Below are 22,068 nucleotides of genomic sequence, written 5' to 3' on the forward strand. Positions count from 1 at the left end.
CATCAAAACCTTGACCACCACCGTTCACACATGTGGCGGCACAGCATCCCAGAGTGGCCTTTCCGGGTACGTTCGCCGAGGAAGGCCATCTTTGACCAGCAACTATATAACCGGCGGGTACGTGAACACTGAAACTATTCACTGACCGCATCCGTACACCGAAAACGCACACGTTTTGTTATCGCCGTTGAAGTGTGCCTTTTTGCCTCCACCACTTTCTGCTTCTACGGGCCTGTGCTTCGACGAAGACTTCCTCCGCTGACCGACCAGTCAGTTTGTTCCGAGTGTTCCAGCAGCTCAAAGACGCCACAGTCTTACCGCGCAGTGTTAACTGTGATTGTTGTATAGTGTCATATCGCGTGTCGTTGTTCCTCACCGTCAAAATGAAATTCGTAAGTCCACATTTGATTCTTTCATACAAAAATCATATGCAAAATCGTGTGCAAGGTCCACAGTGCTATAGTGTCGTGTTCCTTTTCATCCCAAGTCTAAATTTGTCTTCAGTTGTGATAGTATTATTTTACGTTTCATACTATATTGTATGTGAGATAATATATAATAAAATAATAGATACATCAGTGTCAGTTGAAACAATGCACAATATAAAATCTACGATTTTCAGAGTAAAAGTGATTCCATTATAAGATAAAAAAGTGCTCATTTTTTAATTTTTTTAATAAACACTGTACTTTTCATTTTCCAAATTTCACCATTTTGTATGCTGTTTCGTTGAAGATAAAAAGTTGTTTGATTTTAATAAGAACTAACCGTAACTTCCGAAAAGTTGGGTAATTGTTTCCAATTTCACTGTATCGACTTTTTAATTCGGTTCATAAGAATTATATCAAAAGAAAGATCAATCTTTGTTTTAACAATCTCTAAAATTTGCCACGTACAATTAAGCCCTGAAATTGCACACAGTACTTAAAATAAAATAAAGTGACAGTTGTTTCGTTTAGCATATTCATATCCTTTCTCTATTAATATATATTAAAATAAATCTCAAATTTACATAACGGAAATTAAAGATTATATATTAACATGTATTTAAATGAGATTTTGAATCATATTTATGCAAAACTTATTATCATTGAGAAAATTTCAATTTTTCATTGACGTATTATACATACATATATAAACCAATGTCAGATTTAAACTCGAGCGGTGTGCGAGCTCGGTAAGAGCGAGTTATGTCGTTTTCTCATATATATAATAATAACTTTTAATGAAAGGAAAAGTTATCGGCGACAGTTCCGTTATAACGGCGAAGACGTATTCTCCGCTCTAGACTACAACTTCAGACTCGTTTTCATCGCAAGGTTAATCGGTACAAGTTTGGACAGCGAACTCTCCACAGCCGGATCGTTTTAATACAATTTTTTTATCAATTTATTTATTCAAAAAAAAAAAAAACATGAATGACCGTGCTTTTGTATCTTCCGAGCGTTACGGAGAGCCAATTTCACTTTCATGCTCAGAGGCGATCTGGTCTCATCGTTGTGTACACGCGAAACGCTCACAACCACTTATCACCATATGCGATTGCGTTGGGTGAAAATTAATTCTCTCCTATATGAGCTAATCAGTCGAAGAACTAAATTTTCACTAAGTATATATATGTAAGTAAGACTTACATACATACATACATATATGACTCGAATTGAGCCAATTTCCCGAGTCAAAAGTTCCATATAAAATTATATATAAATCGAAAAATTCAAGTAAGACTAAAGTTTTATAAAATTTCGGTGCCCAGTAAAAATCGCTCGGTACAAAAGCACCCCGAAGTAACCGCCCCGACATAATAGCGAGGTGCCAAAGCCACGATAGATGAAACCACCCCAGCAAAAAACGCTCGGTGACAAAACCGCGCCAGATTCATGTGAAAATTATGAAAAATTTAAAATATCAATTTCGAACTTGACTTCATTTGTAGTATTTTTGTACTTTCTATATTAAGCAACGCATCGGGCCGCCTTGTACATACATACATACATATGTACATTTATTTTACTTACGTATTGTATTTTATTTAATTTTACTTATTTATTATATTTAAAATATGTACATTGATATTTTAATAATTGTTTTAATAATTATTTTAATATTTCATAATTGATATTTTATTTTTTTCATAATATATTATGGCGCGGTTTTGTTTCTCGCGGTTTTGACACCTCGCGGTTATGTCGGGACGCTTGTCTGTCGCGCTAATGTCGTGTTACCAAAATTTCATAGGTGCATTTATTTCACTGACAGGCTCATTATGTCGGCAAATAATGTTTTAAATAGTAAGGTATTGATAGTCTTAAAGATACCTTAAAGGTACTTCGTATATGTATATAGAAAGATTGACAATGCAGAATTTACTAGTTTGACCAAACCCAATAAACCAGAAGGTGTTGCTAAGGAAACCTACTATTGTATAGAGTGTGTATACAAATTCTATCGATTCCGTCTTTATTTGAAATGTTCGCTCTTTCTCGAATAACATAGCTAATTGACAAGATCTTTCTTGTGATAAAATTGATTGCTTTAATCCGCGAGCTTTTCAGACCACGTTCGATTTCCAGCCACACATCTATGTATGTAGTTCCAGTCCAAAGCTTTCGTGCGATCGAGTATCACCTGTGTGGACATTTTATGCAAGTGCTGTTTATATTACACAAGAAGTATTGTGCTCTGTCGAAGTCGAACACTTCCCGTAGATATTCTAGACCGTCTGGCACACGAGCAGATCGGTTTCTTGCGCCTTTTGGATTGCATTTCCATCGGCCATTTTATGACCAACAGCAAATACGTATTCGACGCTGTCGACTCAAAGAATCTAATCACATCCGATAAAAAATATGACAATCGTAAATAAGCGCCGAATTAGTGACGCTGTCAGTTGCGCAGGTGTATACAATACATACATTTTATCAAAATAAAAAAATTGCCGGATGTATGACAATATGAATACAGTGGTACCTTTTTGAAATTCAAATCACAGGACTGGTAATACAATTTAAAATATTGCTCAAGCTTTCGTCTTGATGAATCGTCCGCATAAATAATAATACGAAAAAAATCAGGCAATTTCACGTTGCGTACCTATGTACGTATTGCGCAACTCGCTTTCTTCGACATTAATTCTTCATTTTCACAGTAAATTTGATGTAATAATATAATGAGACCCACCGAAAGATTAATTCATTTCAATTACTGTTAATTTTGACTGCGTTAACAGAAGAAGTGTCACGGTAGGGTGAGCGCGATTTCAAATTTATGTGAGACTGTTTAGTGTAAAATGTAATTTATTTAAATTTAAACAGAAATTACTCGTACGGGCATAGTTAAACAGCGGTCAATGGCATAATTGAATCTTCAATCTTCGTGGTTGGTTTAATTGTAATTGGTATTATGTATTTATATTGCCGTTTCCTTTCAACGAATTCATTGAGTACTTACGTATTTTATGTACTTGGACTATCAATCATTTTTCATTTTATTTTCTTTTATATTTATAGTATAAATCACTAAACATTTTCACATATTTGTGAATTCAATTACTATTAGCCAATGTTTTAAAACACTTATCAAAACAATGGTTTAAGTACAACGTTTCCTGAATTCCGACAACGAAGGGAAACTTTCTATTTGTGTTGACAAACTTTAAAGTACGTATTCTAATTATAGTATTGCGTAAATAGCGAGTCGTTTTATAATATTTAGATATTGAACTTTTGGTATAAGAGCTATTATAGATAAAATCCACGATTTAAAAGTTAGTACTAATAAATAAGCCTTTGTGTTGATTAAGACGTATCGCGTAATATTATTCGAAATAAAATCTTTGCTCAACTATTTATCTAATCAAACTGTGGCGCAAACTTGGAACGAAACCAAAATTAACATAGGATTTGATTATCAATTACAAAATCGATCGCCATTTTAATTACGCTAATGTCTGAAAGCGAGGTTGAATTGCATCGGAGAGGTAACTTTTTAGAATACGTGCTCCGTATTCTAAAACACCCGAGTAAAATTGGAAATTCTAAAGCATTCGACGCATAGCATTTCGAAATTGTTAAAAGATATATAATTGACTCGGTGAAATTACAACTCGTTTCACGATTGATCACGATTTCTGGTCGGTTTTTGCTCGCTCCCTTCATATTCTCCAGCGTAGGCCAAACTGTGAGACATCACACACATGCATTGTATTCATTACAAGGTAACATTCCTCAAAACTGATTTTAATGAATATATATGAATGTATGTACATACATATGTGTTACGCGATCAAAATGTGTTTGCGTGCGATTTTAGTCATTTGTTCGCGGTGAAGCAAACTCACGCACGGTTATAATCGGCTTGTTGTTTATTTCCCGTTTAACGGTTGCGTCAACAATCGTACGTTCATATGTGATGATTTATAAATTGAAAGTCGTATAGTTAGATTAGTTGAGTTTAATGTAGTGAAACTAAATACTCGAGCTTTGCGACTATCGAAAGCACGATACGATCTTTGGCGCATGGTTTAGCAAGAAATTTCATAATGGAAAAGGGAAGCAATTTGCAATTTAGTACAAACTTGTCACTTCAATGCAGTGACGCAATCTGAAGGTAAACGTTTGATTTATCCAGTTGATGAATTTCAGCAAAGGTGATATTGAATATATCGGAACTTTCACGCATGCTAAGGCGTTCGCGCGTTCAATGTTGTGAAATACATGTGCATATGTATGGTTAAGTAAAGTGAAATTCGCTAGATTGCAGTTTATTTAAGACGCTTTCGTATCAAGGCTAACAATTATCTTCCATCCTTAATTTGTATATTTATGTAAAACACTCAAAACGATTCACTCATCTGTGTACTTCTTATTAGCCTTGCCTTTATCCCATTTACTTAAAGTCAGATTTCCGAATGTAGTATTTCCAGGTTCTTCTGTCCTGGGCTGCCTTGGATGGTATTTGGGCATCTTTTAGGTTTTTAATGGCATACCTCATCCATGTAATCTAATATTTTTCGTGTCATATGGTCCGTTGCGCATCTCTTACTTTTTTAGAATTGACTTTATTCTAAAGCTACCATGGATATTGATATAATCCTTCAAAATAATTTACTCATATTAAAATTAAATTTAAGAAGAATTTTAACCCGATTATTTACATTGAAAATCTCTAACAGCAGTTTCCAATTTGTAAGACAACCCAATATTTAATATCTTGAAAAGAACCCAATTCATAACTTATTTTTATATCGAAAATAATAACATATGTAAAGGGAAATATGATCCAATTGATAAAAATATTTTAATTAGATTAATAAAAAAGGGTAATTTAAGATTTGTCAATTGTTATTGAAACAAGTTTGAAGTCTTTATAAGATTTTAAGTTCCTACGTATCTACATCCATATACTTATAATCATATATTAAAATTAACGTTTGTTTGTCTGCTATGCAAATTTATAGTTTTAAATATAAAATCATAAAGTTTGATAAAATTTTCATAATATAGATCGCATCGAATATATAATTTTTTTTCAACTTTCTCCCACCTGGGCAACGCGGTGCAATTCGGCTAACGTAAGATAAAAATTGTCAATGTACCAACATATTCATAGATACCAGAGCCGTAACGTGGCTTTTAAAACAGGGGACTAGATATGGACAGAAAAAATATTATTCATTTTTTAATTATTGAAGTTTTGAAGTGATGTGTATAATTTTTCATTTTTGTGCTAATAGAAATATATCCTAAGTAGCCTACCTTTCTTAATAACATCTTTGTCTTCAAAACTTAATCTTCTGAATGGTTTGTCGAACAATCGATCAAGAGTGCAACATTTCATGGCCTTGTTATTTGTTTCCGCACTGATTTGTTCTGAGGGAATCGTTTTTCAAGCCGACTCCCTTGCCATATTTGTACTCAAAAAGTTATGTGTAAATATGTGTTATTTCAATAAAAAAAAAATAGTTCAGAATTATGTTTGATAAGCAGAAATCAAAATATTTTTAGTAAAAATTCCATACGTGCTTGAAGAGACGAGTAAATTAAAATATGTTTTGTCTTCGACGGAACGCTTATACATTGTTAAAAATTCACCAGTGCCGCGTAGGGAACAACATTGAGACAGCAACCGTGCAAGCAAACGACGCGAGGGACCATACCATAACGATTCACTACCAATATCACTACCTCAGTGAGGGCCGATTGCAGTTTCTGTACTTCGTTAATCCGAGTAAACAAATCAATATGGACAACGATTTGAATTTATTGTAGTTAAATTGTTGATATTATCTAAACGGGACTCGTCTTGTCCCTGTATATGTACATACATAAATAGTTCATCGCCCTTTCAATCGCATTTTCGCAAGACTCTAATTATCTATTGATAAAGTATAAACGCACTCGAAATATAATACAGAAAAATTCATTTTTTATTCGAAAGCTTCTCGTCGTTTTTTTTCCCTCGGCTGGAAATATATTTCTTTGAAATTCTTAGAAAAATTGTATACACTTCGCCGATATAAAGCGCCAGGGGGGGAGGGAGTTGAACGAACGACCTTTTTGGGTACGCGTCGAATGTCACCCCTGGCAGACCGTGAAAGCCTATATAATACAGTTAAGCTAATATTCAACCCCGTCTCCATGTTTACATATTAAGACACACCTGAATTCGCACACCACACACATACTCAACAGGTGAACAACCCACCGCACACAGGTGACACCACAAATATTAACCGATCGTCTGGGTTTGCAATATGCACGTCTCCTTTGATCAACAATGCGTTTTGACACTTTCGAACCACTAGGAAACTTCAGATTCATATCTACACACATATGTGTATACTTTTCACCATATGTGAAAACTCGTTTTCGTGGCAATGACATTAAACGTACGTATACCTTATTCATAACGTCACATATGACGTAACGAAACCTGATCGCTCAACCTTGTCTCTCGATCGACTCAAATCGCGGTCGAACAATTTGCAAATGCACTCATGACAAAATCTGGAATTGAAAATGCGATTCTTCGAACCGTGAATTATTTGTATTAAAAACAGTGCTTAAAACGCTTGATTGTTTTATCGCACTTTTTTTTTCAAATTTGTATTATTTTTTAATGAAGGTCGTAATCACAGTGAGAGTCTTACGTTGTTGATTATTATTATAAATTCAATGGAATATGATTACTGTTGCTATGCCGATTAAAAGCACTTTCAAAACGTAAGGTGATACATTCACCACATGCTGTTAAGCTTAGATTTTTTATAATACAAAATAATTATGTTTCTTTGTTTGGAATATTCATTGTATAAAGGAATCGATATCATGACTCAAATTTGTCAAATCCGTTTACATACATATACAAGATGTTGTGCAACCTTTCCGCTTATGGGCGCAAATAATGGAAACTGTCACTTAAATGCGATATTAAGAAATGCATTTGCATAATGTGGTAAAATGGAATGAGATTTGAATCAAAATTCTATGTCACATTTGTGATAAGTATTCAATATACTAATCCCCTAGATTATGCGTCGAAATTTTGTGTACTTCCGGCATACATTCAGTGATATATGATTTTTTTATGCTGCCTATACAGACTGTGCTCTATTTATGGAATGCGTATTGTAAAAAGATACTTACGTACAACGTTAGTTGCAATAAAAATACACAGATTCATATCTCGACTATTAAAATTGCATACGTGTATGGTAATGTATCGGATAACGATTCATTGTTTGCCTTTCAAATTTATGGACATTGTTTTTTTTTTTCTTTTCAAAGTTGGGAAATCGATCGTAAATCGGTTCTGGCGATCGGTCAATTTCCCTCCAAACGATGCTGGACCGGTGTAAAAGTCGGCAACCGTTGGCCAACCTCTTTGTTCGGAACAACCGGATGAAAACTCGCGCGATAATCACACACACACACGTGTTAATTTACGACATCGGACAGGTAATCGCATGCCAGTGTGGATTTGGCGGCAAAATTCGAAAAGCAAATATCTCTCGATGGCGTGTGAGGTGTTTGAATTTTGCGAAACCGCTGGATATTGACACATTGGCGATATGTCTATGTTGAGTTGAACCTCAGAGGAGTGTTTCCGCGCGTGCACACTTTCGCACATATAACAAAGCATGACGAGACCTTGCACGTTCCATTATACGATATTTAAATGATGTTGATATAATAATAATTGAATTTATATTGAAGTTTGTTTTTTTTGTTATTTCAGGTAATTTTCTTGGTCGTTGTACTCGTAGCCGTAGCGAGCGCGCAATTCGGCGACTTTTACGGGGGTGGTGTATATGGACCTGGGGGCATGCAAAATTTTGCACCCTTCGCTTCCGTTCGGGATCCTAGACAAAATACAGGTATGCCTCAAATTATGTTTATCTTTTAGATAAAATAAATTTGGATTCATTTTCAAGCACGAATTAAATAAAATCTTTCAAAAGCCAAATCAATTCATTGTTATTAGCTTATTTTTATTTTTTCATTAAATTTTGTATTAACTATGCAAATAATGGGTTTCACAATTCATTGATTCCACCAGATGTTTATTTAAGAGTTATATCATTTCAATTCCGAAAGATTAATATATTACATTATTGAAAAAGATAGTGCCCGTTTACCGTTAAAATACCTTTTAACAATTGACCACGAACTTATGCAATTATTCAATGTTACTGTAATACTATTATAGTTTTAACCTGTATTTAATTGGTCGCTAATGTGAAATTCTTTTAGTCAGATATTATTATAAATTATAAATTTGTCACCAATTATAATAAATGAATCGAGTCAAAAGAAAAACGGTCAATAATTTTAATAATTGGTAGGTTCCATATGTATATGTAATGGTCAGTATTTTATATTTAATGGTCAATTGTTTAATTAAATGGTCAATAATTTTAGACACCTTTGGTCAGATATTATAATAAATGAGTCAATAATTATAATAATTGGTAGGTTCCATATGTACATGGAATGGTCAGTATTTTATATTGAACGGTTAATACTATGATTGGTTTATTTTATTATCTAGTTCCTAATTTGACGTATGAAGTTCTATTATACTATTATTGAAGCACATTTGATTGATTTTCTAATTTCATAAATAAAAGTATTTACTCACAAAACTTACCTATATACAAGCTGACCAAATTCGTATGTAGTTATTGATCGAAAAATTGTCTGCGTGTCTTGATTTTAAAATTCACCAATTTTTTATTTGAAAAATATATATTTCCGCAATCAAATATTGTCATCCATAATATAATCGATGTAACGGTTAGGTTAATAATTGATTTACAATTCACATTGAATGTCTAACAACGGTATCAGTCCGAATCAATAGTCGCGTCAAATTGGTACAGAGAGAAAACAAAACAAAATCATCGATAATTTTCGTGGGAGTCATCGCTAATGGATCAAGGCCGACGATCACGCAATCGAATTGCATAACATCGAGTGAATTAGTTGAAATTTATGCGAACATGACGACCGTCACTCGTTCTCCAGTATAGCCGTTTAAAAATTGCATCGCGCGTTGCATTATTACACACTGCTTGTTCCACATCGGCGACTCAGCTGACCGAGTTTCTCGCCGATTTAATTGGATCACCTCGCCAATAATGATCATTATTACATTAAGAATCTAATAATCGACGAACGGGGAAATTGAACGCGGGAATGTCAACTTCACGGTCAGATTTGAACGTTGATTGTTTATCACACTGCGTCGGTGAGGAAAAAACGCTAATCGGTTTAAACGCTCGGTTAAACAAAAGTGACCGTTTAACCTTGCACACTTTCAGAAAACACGGTCGGGCTAATTAGCAAATTAAGACACACTAGCTCGGGCTATTTAATTAATTAATCAACTCAGATGTGTGATGGTTAATTCGGATTAATGTCTGCATTCATTGTAATGCTTGAATTGACGTAGTATGTTTGTACTTATTGTCCAGTTCTCAAAATAATCGTCAATTACTTATATCTATGGAATGATTTTGCAGATTCTTTACGGTGTAATTTCGAAATGAGTCCGTTGTCTAAAATTGCTTTTTGACAAAAGCCTCGTCGTGGTCGTGGATTGTTTTGGCAAATATTCGTGCAAATATTATCAAATCAATCGTGAGATCAGTTTTGACATTTGGAACGTTGTATGTTCGAATTATTTTCGACTATATTTAATTTGCAACCGGCTTTTATTTATTATCTATTACGTTTGTTGAACTGGGTCGCTTTGTTCGGTAACAAAACGACACATTTTTCACCAAAAAGACAGGCGGACCATTTTTCTCCATTGTACACGACATTACGAGACAGATTATCGAGCTTACTGTCAAAACGATGTCTTTATATAATTCTATTAAATACAAATACACAAAATCAATCGGCTGCTTAAAACGAACAAGATTTATCTAACGATTTCAAATTAAACCGAAATAAAATATATGATTGACATTATTTGAATGAATTTGCCAATATGGGGTTTGTATAAATTGATACGAGGGTTCCGCTTCGAGTTTTGTAAAAAAAAGTCAAGGAATCTGTGTTCGGTCCATGACGGCAAGGTCGGCGTAGTTCAGCTAACAATCCGCATTCCGATAAGTTTACGATTGGGTGGGGTTATTTAACGAATTTCGGTACCCTAAGGGCTGACGGTCGTTAGGCATTCAGATATTGAACCCGGCACGAGTTATTGCGGTTTCGCGGTTCTCTCTTAGACACAAAGGATAATTGCTTGAATTATTTATTGCAAGAATTCATGTCGATGTGTCTAGCATTCTCTCTGAAATTTGTGCGTTTTTTTTAAGGTCCAGTTGTGTTCCCACCATCTCCCCCCGGCAACCCAGCTGACTCCAGTGGAGTTGTCGTCGGTGCATCAGGATATGGTTTTGTACCACCGAGCAATCAAGGTAATCTACACTGAGATGCAGCATGATAGTTTAGTTTAAATTTAAAAAGAAAGTCATACCACCATGTACTTTTTATAATTTATTTATTTAATTCAATACCGTATTATATGTTTATATAAATCAATCCCCCTTCCGATGCTATCGTCCTTAACGTTGTTAAGTTGCACGCTACAAAGTAACAAGAAAAACCTTTCAAAATAGAACTTAATAAATTTATCTGATTTTCCTCCTCGCAGCTGTGTGGTAGATGATTGCCTTATTTAATTTTCTTTTAAAGAAAGGAAGTTATGGTACCTGCCAAATATTTCTATATCATGTTAGTCAAGTGAAATACCCTCAACAGGGTTAATTCAATATTGCTAGCATTTTTGTAATGTGATTACTATTTATGTTTACTTATATTTTCCTAGTTAATTTATTGCAATTTTGTTAATGTATGATGTATTCTTGTCATTCGTTTTTAATTATAATTAAACCAACAACATTGAAATAGTACTGAATATGTGATTAGATATGTAAGCATAATCATAAAATAAAATACGAAAAAATTATAAGTTTTTCTTATTATTTAAGAACCAAATTAATGATTTAGTCACAGTCTATTATGACTATTGATTTAATTTTCAAATCCTGACAGCTTGTGAAGCTTTCTAGTAATACTCCTGACACCATTTGAGACAAAATTTACTTACATAGTTAAGTAGAGAACTACATACATATTAAATTGCCACAACCAAATGTTAATCTTAGTCATTGTTCCTTTCCTCTAATTCCTCTTATCCCATTCAGAATGTAACAAGAAACCATTGGAGAAATGTAGTTCTTCATTTAGTTGGGGTTATACGATGCATGTTCTAATATAAGTATAATATATGAATACATATATGCATGATATATACTCACATACACACAAATCTAGAACCTTTTTTGCACCCACTAACAAAATGTATATAAATGTATTAACTAAGAAAAAAGCTCAAGTTGTTCTCTGAATTATACTATAAAAATAAGTATAGTAATGTATGTAAATTTGCCAACATGAGAAAATTTTGTTAACAATGCATGATAGAATAATGTAATTTATTTCTAAAATATATTAGTTATATCTTTTACACCCTTACACATTCATTTTAAAAAGGTCCAAGTTTAACTAACCAAATTAAACCTTTGGAATAAACTATGAGGTTTTTTGTCATATAAATTATTATAATTGAGTGTACATAAATTATTTCAATGCAATTTCCATTGCGTATGAATAATAATGGTCAAAAGTTTGAAAATGTATTCAGCTTTGAATTTCTAAAACAAACAATAATTTCAGAGCGAATGTAATATTTAGCCTGTATACCTGCGTTAATTAAGTTAAGCGATTTGTTTTCGCAATAAAAGCGAAAGCCCACACACACACACACACACTTTAGGGCTTCGCCCTTTTATATCAAATTTATTTTTGAATTCAAACAATCCCCGGTACAACCTAATATGCTTGAGTGCCACTCTGTAAAGACCGGTGCGCTCGATTCAATTTAAACCAGAGTCTCTCTAACATTTTTTTGCACGCGTCAACTAAATAAATTAAAGCCGACGAATTAGCATCGTGTCATTTGTGCAAAAAAATGGACTTCGAAACAAAAAAATAAATTTATATCATTTAATAATGACGCATTTCATATGCGAATCGTTGCGACAGTTTGTGATGTACAGTTTTAGGGTGGACAGGGGGGGGGTAGATGGTTATTCAAAAACGATGGGGTCGAACCGTGCTTTATACCTGATATGGTGAATATTCTCCCCCTTGATTTAATGTGATATATATCAGCAGAGGACCACACCACTAATCAAATAAAAATCAGTTCGTATTTCTCTCTGGGCAGCGTTTGATGATCGTGGTACGTCGTTCGGACACCCCCCCCTGCCAACCCTCGATGCCACTGGTCACTTTTGATATCTGGGATAGGAATTTCAGCAATAATAATTCAGAATTACGTCTACCCATTCTGTTTATTAAATTTTCAAATGGATATGGATTAATCGGATTACGAACAATGCAAGCCGAAACTTTCAATGAAAGAATGATGTATTTATGTATGTACGTCGTATATATATGTAAATGTGTATTTACATAGATGAAAATATTCATACATATATAACTGACATTTATGAAATGAAATATTATCAAAATATGTATACTTATAATGTGATTGACAAAATCAAATCAAATGCGATTGGCAGGGAATTGTTTATATATGTATGTACATCTGTATGTAAGTGGGATTCGTGTGAAAAGAGTTATGTACATATGTATTATATATATTGAAGAATTAAATTTATTTTTATCCTTTTTTTATTTCATTTATTTCCTTTCAAATAATTTATTTTTATTTATCGGGTGTAAAAGTCAATACGACTGTTTATTATAACAATTAAGTATTGCCATGTAATAAAAGATGCACGTGTTGCATGTAATTACGAAAGCTCAAAGCATTCAGCTACCTACTTACATATATATATGTACATATACATAGTATATGTATGACATACGTATATTTACACACATATATATATATATATATATATATATATATATATATATATATATATATATATATATATATATATATATATAAACAAATAAATCATAGTTAATAAGTAAGTTGTTAATATTTTTATAATAAAAATATTATATAATATAAATAACTACTTTGTATACAAGCAATAATTAATTCAAATTAATTGTGATTTAATCTTTTGCTGAACAATGTACAATATATGTATTATTGGAAATGACATGAATTTTAGTAAATGAATACAAAAAGGTTACATAAAGTAGGAAGCGAAAAGTAACATGAAAACATTCATATATTAGAATAACGAGAATAGGTTACATACCTATTCTCATTATTTAATATTTAATAAAACGAAAGTACATTTTGAAAAGGTGATGGACATACATATATCTAGGAAATAGAATGTCTGAAAATATTAATGTTAAATACATTAAACAGTACTAAAGAAAATAGAAAGGAGAAAGAAAAGCTGTAAGTTACTAAACATATTATATTATTCTGGAAAAGATGGATAAATCCAGCATAAAACCAGCAGTATAGATCAATGATATACATACATGTAATGCTTTCAAACCGAGTGGTCATGGGTTCAATTCCTGCTCGGTGCTACTGGCCTGACCTTGGATATGTGACTCTAAGTCAATCGTTTCTTATCAGAGTTTGCCAATTTTTCTGATTTTCTTTGAGACTGTTCCAAAAAATCGACAACCCTGACCTATTTCTAGCAAATTTTGTATTTTTCAGCATCTCGATTTATAAAAATGCAAATTTTTCAAAATGAATCTATAGATGTCTCTATGATGCTCTGTAAAAAAATATTGTTTATCGATGTTTATAATTGGCCAGGAAGGCGCATTGGGGTTAACCTGTTAGGCTTTCCTTGGTATACATATACATATGTATTTATATGTACATATATGTAAAAAATAAAAAATAAAATCCATCCTAGAGACGTGATGGAGAGGCAAGATAAGGAAATAACATTTATAATGTTAGAATATGTAGAGTAAACGAATGGAACATGTACATAAGATAAACGCCAAAGATTAATTTAATAAATAAAAAATGAAAGGAAAGGAAGTTGTCGAAGAAGTAAAGAAAATACTGTATCAAGGGAATAGACAAATATGTGTATTCCACAATAGAGTTGAGTGGAAACCTTTTTGAGAGGCTTTCGTCCAATAAAACGATTTGATTTAAAATAATCCGAAGCAGAAGTAATAAAATTCCAATAAAAAAAATATAAATAACCTTTACCTACAGTGTATTTAAAAAAAATCCATCTGAATGCACTTATTTATTTAATTTAAAAGGTAGGTATCACATTATACAACTGAGAAACAGTCTGTGATCGAAAGCAACACCTGCCATCACACTGAAAACAGTATTCAATTTACGAGTAAGATTTCCACACCAAAACTATATATTGTTCCTTGCTGCTACGCTAAATACTTATTTTATAGCGAATAAAGCAAAGACACAACAGTCGTAAATCCTTAACAATATACATATAAATAACATACTTATGTACATATGTACGTATGTATACATACTTGTAGTAGCAGTAGCGTTATCCGATATGAGCGAGACTGGGAGAAACCTCGTCTCATATTATGTATAGAATATTATCATCGCAATTTGCATATAGATTGTCACCGAAAGGTATTGAAATTTCAATCAAGCGACGAAATTGACAATAAAAAGCGTCTCTTACGACCAAGTTTAATTTCCCCTCACCGCAATACGAATGCAAGTTACGCTCCAGTCGAGAAGCCCGAATATTTAATCGCACCGGGCGTTTGACGTGACGGCGCCTTAGCCGTGAAATGGAAATTGCATTTGAATGTCAAGCATAAGTGATAAAGGTCAAGACATCCAGCCTCAAAGTGGACGGGAGGGTCTCCCCCAAAAGGGCTCTAATAAGATGCTTGTCCGATTTTAAATCGTGAACTCTCCTAACTTTCGACTGGGGGCGGGCAGACGAGCCGTGATTGATAAGCCGTGACTTCGATAAGTCGATATGCTGCCCACTAACGAGGCATCTCTAGATTTTCGACATATAATATGTATATAAATCTTGCATCTTGAATAATCTTATCTACATGCGTATGAATGTACATATGTTCATATAAGCATAGTATACACTGGCATTTTCCTGAAAAAAGTACGAAATTTCATTGTTCATGAATTTATAATATAGCAGCGTGGACTAGTGTTTAGCATATTATGCTTTCAAGCGGAGTAGTCACGGCTCGATTCCCACTAGTAGCTTGGTTGGTGACTCCAGTCCAATCGATTCCTTTCAGAGTTTGCCAATTTTTTCTGATTTTCATTAAAACGGTTCCTGTAAATTGGCATTTCCTTTCCAATCTCTCTTGCAAATCTCAAGTTATTGTTAGTCTTGAGGTTCGCAAATTTATATAATAAAAATTCTGAAAAAATTTCTGCACGTCACTGTGGATGATGTTTGTATGAATTCACATTGTATAAAAACGCTTGTATTATTTCTATTCAGGGCTGTAGAAAGAAAATCCGGGCCCCGGTGCAAATTTGAAAATCCGCCCGCTTCTTGATCCATTTTAGTAAAAAAAATTTCAAAATATGTAAAAAAAGGGATATGAATATTTCAATTCAAATTGTTGCTAAAAATATATTTCATATCAATTTATATACAGAAATACAATACAGTGAAACAAATGAAATTAATTAAATACAGCAATAAACTATAACAACACATAAAATGAAAAATTAATAATTAAAACATATGTAGGTATACACACGTTAAAAATAGTTTCATTTTAAATAATACTGTCATACATGAAATAAAAATTAAACATAACATTATATAACATAAAAAAACCGTAGAAATATCAACTTATATTATTTATGGAAAAGCAGGTACATAGTTGGTAATAATTTGGGATGATTTTTTTCTGTGAGAGCTTTTTAAAATGTCTCTATACATATACATATTTCAGATTGATACATGTTCATTATGGGTTAAAATAATCAACACAGAAAACAGTAAACGTAATTAATTCGTAAACGACAAATATTATTAATTTAAAAACTAACTTTGATTTGAAATGCAGCAAATTCGCAATTATACAGCAAAATTTTAACGTGTTTGAATAACGTATTTTCCTAAAGTTGAAAGACAAAGGGATACTTTTAACGATTAAAATCAATCATTTATTAGTATATTTCTAGTGAATTATTTTAAGAATAGCATGTGCATCACATTTGCAATTTCAAGTTAAAAGTTTCATAGAAAATTTGCAAATAGGTAAATGTGAAAGATTTTATCTTTATTATCGATATAAAAATATACTAATCTCGCACTTTTATCTGTCCGCTTGTTACCTGCTTGAATCGGCCAACGGTTATTTTACTAATTTGTTTTGGATATTGTGACGAGGAAACGGACCATTCTGAACACCAGAACGGATCTTTCCCTAAATTTTATTATGCCAAAGTAGGTAAAATCCGTCACTCGAAAACAGTTATACTATTTTGCTTAGTGTCCAAAAAACCCTAAGAGTATAAAGGCCAAATAATGCTTTTATACTTTTGCTAAAAATGTACATATTATTTGCGGGGGCCCCGAGCCCCCTTCGAAAGCCGGGCCCCGGGTTATTTGCATACCCTTTCCCTCCTCTCGTCATGCCTGTTTGTATTGTTTATATATTTATTTTTTATTTTTTATGTATACAAAGAAGGCCTAACAGGTAACCCCAATGCACCGCGCCTTCTTGGCCAGAAACAATATAAATTTGATACAAGTATAATTAAACAAAGTAAATACATATCAATTAACATCCATAGAGAAATATATGTTCAAATTTGCAAATCTGTAGCATTTTTTAAACAATTCAGTAAATACATATCAATTAACATCACAACGACATTTGTGGTGAAATTTGTAAATTTGTAAATTTTATTGTATCTGTATTATTGCGATCTGTATGGAGCGATCTGTAAAGGCGAGTGTACATGTTCGATTGAAATAAAATAAAATATAGATATGTTATGTAGAGTCCAAGTGTAAATTTCGTTTGTTTATGAACATAGTAGTTTGTTCATCCACGAACCAATCTGGCCAGTTATATTGTACACACAACTACACAACTAGTTTGTTCATGCACAAACCCTTAACTATAAGTTTAACTCTTTGCCCTTGCTAACTTTCGCGCTACTTTTTTAGCGAATTTGTAAATTGAATTTGTAAATCAAGTATTATATACATACATATATTATAATATTTATTCTAGTGACCAAATACATATGTCAATTGACACCTGAAGTTATTTTTTTAAACAGTGAATCATGCCATTCGCTTTTCTGGCATTTTATGCATAACGTCGATAGCGGTCATCCACAGGGAAAGGGATGAGTGTTCTCAATCGTTTGTACCATTCTCCATTCTATGTTATCTATGTATGCGTACTCTGGGTTGCAATATTTAAAAAATCAGTGAAAACGGAAAATATCATTTTTCCAAGATTTCCCATTTTGAATAATAAAAATCGAAATGGCAATACTCAATATTATATGGAACGTTTATATGTAGAGTATTGAATCATATTTGTATGCAAACACTTCTTCAGTTACACCTATCAAATACCCATCTTTCACTAGTTTCCTCAATTGTGACGAGAATTATAATACAAGACCAACGACTAGATAACATATTCAAGCCGTCATATTTGAATACTGATTGTTCGTTAGAGAAAGTCACTGATGCTTCTGTGTGTAATAGGAAATAGCCACTTAGCACACTTCCGCATATGCCCTTCGCTAGATCGATTAATTGTGATGGAATCAAAATACAACGTACATATAAATGTTGTATTTTATTGTTACTGTATTGAATATGGAACACTTTATTGTGTAAGATATTTATTAAAAGCGTACTGACATGACACACGAAGAGTACAATCTCGAGGAAAGCGCTCGTTATAATTGTATCACCCCTGTCGGAAGCCCTTCTACATAGATGGTCACGTTGACGAGGGTGTGTGAGTCATGTCCATCCCTCCCACGCAACCCCTCAGCATCCGTCCAGATGGACAACGGCTACCCATAATTTAAAGTTTTGTCCAAATTGGCGCACGAGAACAATGGCCCCGTCCCTCCCCGGTATTTCGACATGGGGAAAACAAAGCAAAGGACGAGATACACAGACTTGGCTAAACCGATATTAAATCTGAAGTGCGTGCGACTAACTAACTGCTAATTAAGTGGTATTCCCGCCCACCCACCCATCCGCCCACTCACCCTTTTGGGACTTGTTTCATGGACCAGTGGATTGCACACGTGCGTTTCCGCCCGTGCTGATTTTCTCGGTCGAGCTGTCATCTAGTCGGGTAGCTAATGAAAAAATCATGCAAATTTCATAAATGCAAATTTCAGGTACATGTATATCCCATCTTGTATATTTATCAACTTTATCTCAAATAGCGGTCTAAAAATTTCGACGAAATTGAATAAAACCACCATTTCGAGGTCCAAAAAGCGTCTTAAATAGGTTTCGACTTTGGGAAAACTCATAAAACTCAGATACAAGCGGGAGACGATGAGGAAGATAAAGGTACAATACAACAACTGTTACCGTGCTCTTTTCGGGTTACCTAGGAGCTGTAGCGCGTCGCAAATGTTTGTAGAAGGGCATGTGCCCCATTTTGAAGCCATTCTCAGGATGAGAGCGGCCTCTCTACGTCTTCGTATATTTTTATCGCCTAATTGTCTTCTTGCTGCTGCATCTTCTCATTTGCATTCTTCATTGTATGTTCGATGGATGGAACTGCTACACCGACCGCCTTGAATAGACATAAAATTATTATTATTTATTATTATTAGACTTATTTATTATTATTTATTTATTATAATAATAATTATTATTATTTATTATTATTATTATTTATTATCAGTAATATTTATATATTTACTTATGTATTTATTTATTTATTTTTTGTTTACTATTTTTCAATACTTTTTTTTTTATTATCTATATATTATTTATATGGGCGTTGGGGATTGCACGATTCTCCTCATCGTCTGGAATAAAAGCTATTATTATTATTATTATTATTATTAAATGACCAGCTTCACTTATTTATGTACCCAGTTCTTTTGCTAAGAAACGATCACTTTACCAAATTCGATCTTCTATATATTTTAAACCGTTTGTACTTGCACCAACGAGCCTTCTAGCAAACTTCCACTTACATATATCTGTGTTTTACAATATTATGAAATGTAAAAATTGTGGAAAGGCGTTTATATAATTATCCACGTTGCTAAATCTTATAATTGTTGCCCCTATATATGTGCCGCCTCAGGCGTTGGCCTAGATCGCTTCCGTTTTAAGCTTAAAGGCACAATTATTAAACCAGGAAGTTTAATTTTTACATAAATGCATGTATATAGTTTACCCGCTCATTAATACATTTATTTTATTCTATAATTTCAGGGTACTTCAGACTCGGACCCAAGAATTTCTTCTTCAAATGATAATAATACAAGTACTGAATCGACTACGCAAGCTCACCGATACATTTAATATATACCTAGTAAAATATTTAAACCAGTTCTTTACAATCTATTTGTTGTTATGATTGTTGACATTTAATAATTTATTGAAATTAAAGCGAATGTTTGTATAGTAATGTTTAATTATATATAATTTATTCATTTTGTTCCAATTATTCTGTAAATATTATACATTGTAAATATTCGTACCTCACATTTTTATTGTATATATAACGAATATATATATATTTTTTTGTAAATATATATTAATACTTACATTCCTGTTACATTTCTGATGTAAATATACATACATATATATTAATATACCATAAAAGAAATGTCTATACTTTTATATATGTACATACATATAAACATTTCATTAATTGGTTGTTGTAAATCTATTACTCTTTGTTATCTTATATAAATTATATTTAATTTATTTACATGTAAAATAAAAATATTAATTCGAAATAACTTTTTACTTTTCTTTTTTATTTTATTTTATACATACTATATACATACATATATTACAGGAAAGCCTAACAAGAAAATTCCTGGCGCTTTCCTGGCCAATTAAATCCATCAATACACAATATTATGTTTATACAGTATCATAAATAAATTTAATAAAAATAAAAAAACATTACATAAGTGGATAGACTGTTTGGTGAAATATTGAAAATGTGAATCTGAGATTATATATTAAAAATTCTTAATGTATGTACATAATTTATATTGCTTTTAGTATTTTATTTCATATATAATAAATACATTTATGTAATTTAAAAATGAAAAGAAAAGTGGTTCGAGTTTCCGATAAAATGAAAATTGATTTAAAATAGTTTGTAAAAATATCGATAGATGTCTCAAAAATTTTTTGTATATAATAATTTTATATGACACGGATCAATTTTAATACCAATTCCTGCATAATTATATTTTATGAACAATTAATTTACTACCTATAAATATTTCGAATATTTTGATTTGATTTTAATATTTATTTTTTAATTAATTTTTATTTATTATTAAAATTTCCTCAAAATTTTACACTAAATTAGAAATATTTTGACTTAAATAAACAATACTATCTGAGAGTGTGCGTATTTTTCTCATGCAAGGAAATTGCGATTATACACAAATCTGCAGAGTGCACCGCCTGATTGCACACCCGGGCATGAATATAAAGCAGCCGGAAAATTTGCATGTTTATTGAGTTGGACGAGTCACTTAAATAACAAATATCGAATTTATAAATAAAAAATATACGTTAAATATATTCATGGATTATGCATATGACATCAAATTTCTTTAAAGAAAATTTAATAAGCCTACGTTACAGAACTTAGTTCACAAGTTATAATTTAATATTGCAAGAGCACTGTTGATAAACAAATTCGTTTACAAAGCGATGACCCCTAAGGTCATAATAAACGTAAATAAGATTATTTAATAGTTGATTCAGTAAAACGCAGTAAAAATTTTAATACTAGTATTTATTATATTATATTTGTGATCACATTAAATTCTCGTAATGTATTTACATACATACGTATTATTATTTTTTACAAGTTTTTTACTAGCTTCGCTCATCTACTAGTGCCAAAAAGGTCTTTTATATCCCTTAGCACACTCACAGCTTCTTTATTCTCATATATGGTATTCGCTAAAGTATCGACAACTCTCTCCTGTAATCGAATATCATCGAGTATTGATTAGTTATTTTAAAAGCGTACATATTAGTTATATAAAATACGTATGTATAATAAACTTACGAAAATCTCTTGAGCTTTCGCCGAATCGTCATCGTCCTCGGGCATAGGTAAAGAAGTCACCATAAAACAGCACAACAGAGTAATTAGAAGAACTGTGTAAAAGTATGCAATCGACTTCATCTCGAATTTTGATGCGTATGATGCGATTTTGAACGGAATCGTCTCTTGAAGGCAGTCTAACCAGTACTGATTCACACTTGCACATGTGCTCATTTATATTGTAAACATTATATGTATAGTGGGGTGTTGTGTATGTGCAAAATTC

At 32.4% G+C, this 22,068-nt stretch overlaps 2 protein-coding genes across 2 annotated transcripts; one reads left to right on the forward strand and one right to left on the reverse strand.

The window, feature by feature from the left end:
* The first annotated feature begins 224 nt into the window (after positions 1-224).
* On the forward strand, positions 225-20,066 carry LOC143909444 (uncharacterized). The gene is made up of 4 exons (XM_077427435.1): positions 225-392; positions 8,239-8,377; positions 10,829-10,930; positions 19,970-20,066. The coding sequence occupies exons 1-4, from the start codon at positions 384-386 to the stop codon at positions 20,008-20,010; spliced, it is 291 nt and encodes a 96-aa protein (XP_077283561.1). The 5' UTR covers positions 225-383; the 3' UTR covers positions 20,011-20,066.
* A 1,515-nt stretch (positions 20,067-21,581) lies between these two features.
* On the reverse strand, positions 21,582-22,016 carry LOC143909443 (uncharacterized). Its single transcript, XM_077427434.1, has 2 exons — positions 21,804-22,016; positions 21,582-21,716 (listed from the first exon to the last, which is right to left on the reverse strand). Exons 1-2 carry the CDS (start codon positions 22,014-22,016, stop codon positions 21,618-21,620), a joined length of 312 nt encoding a protein of 103 aa, XP_077283560.1. The 3' UTR covers positions 21,582-21,617.
* Positions 22,017-22,068: the final 52 nt, after the last annotated feature.

Source organism: Arctopsyche grandis, chromosome 3, assembly GCF_051622035.1.
Source record: "Arctopsyche grandis isolate Sample6627 chromosome 3, ASM5162203v2, whole genome shotgun sequence".
In the NCBI taxonomy this organism is placed as follows: Eukaryota; Metazoa; Arthropoda; class Insecta; order Trichoptera; family Hydropsychidae; genus Arctopsyche; species Arctopsyche grandis.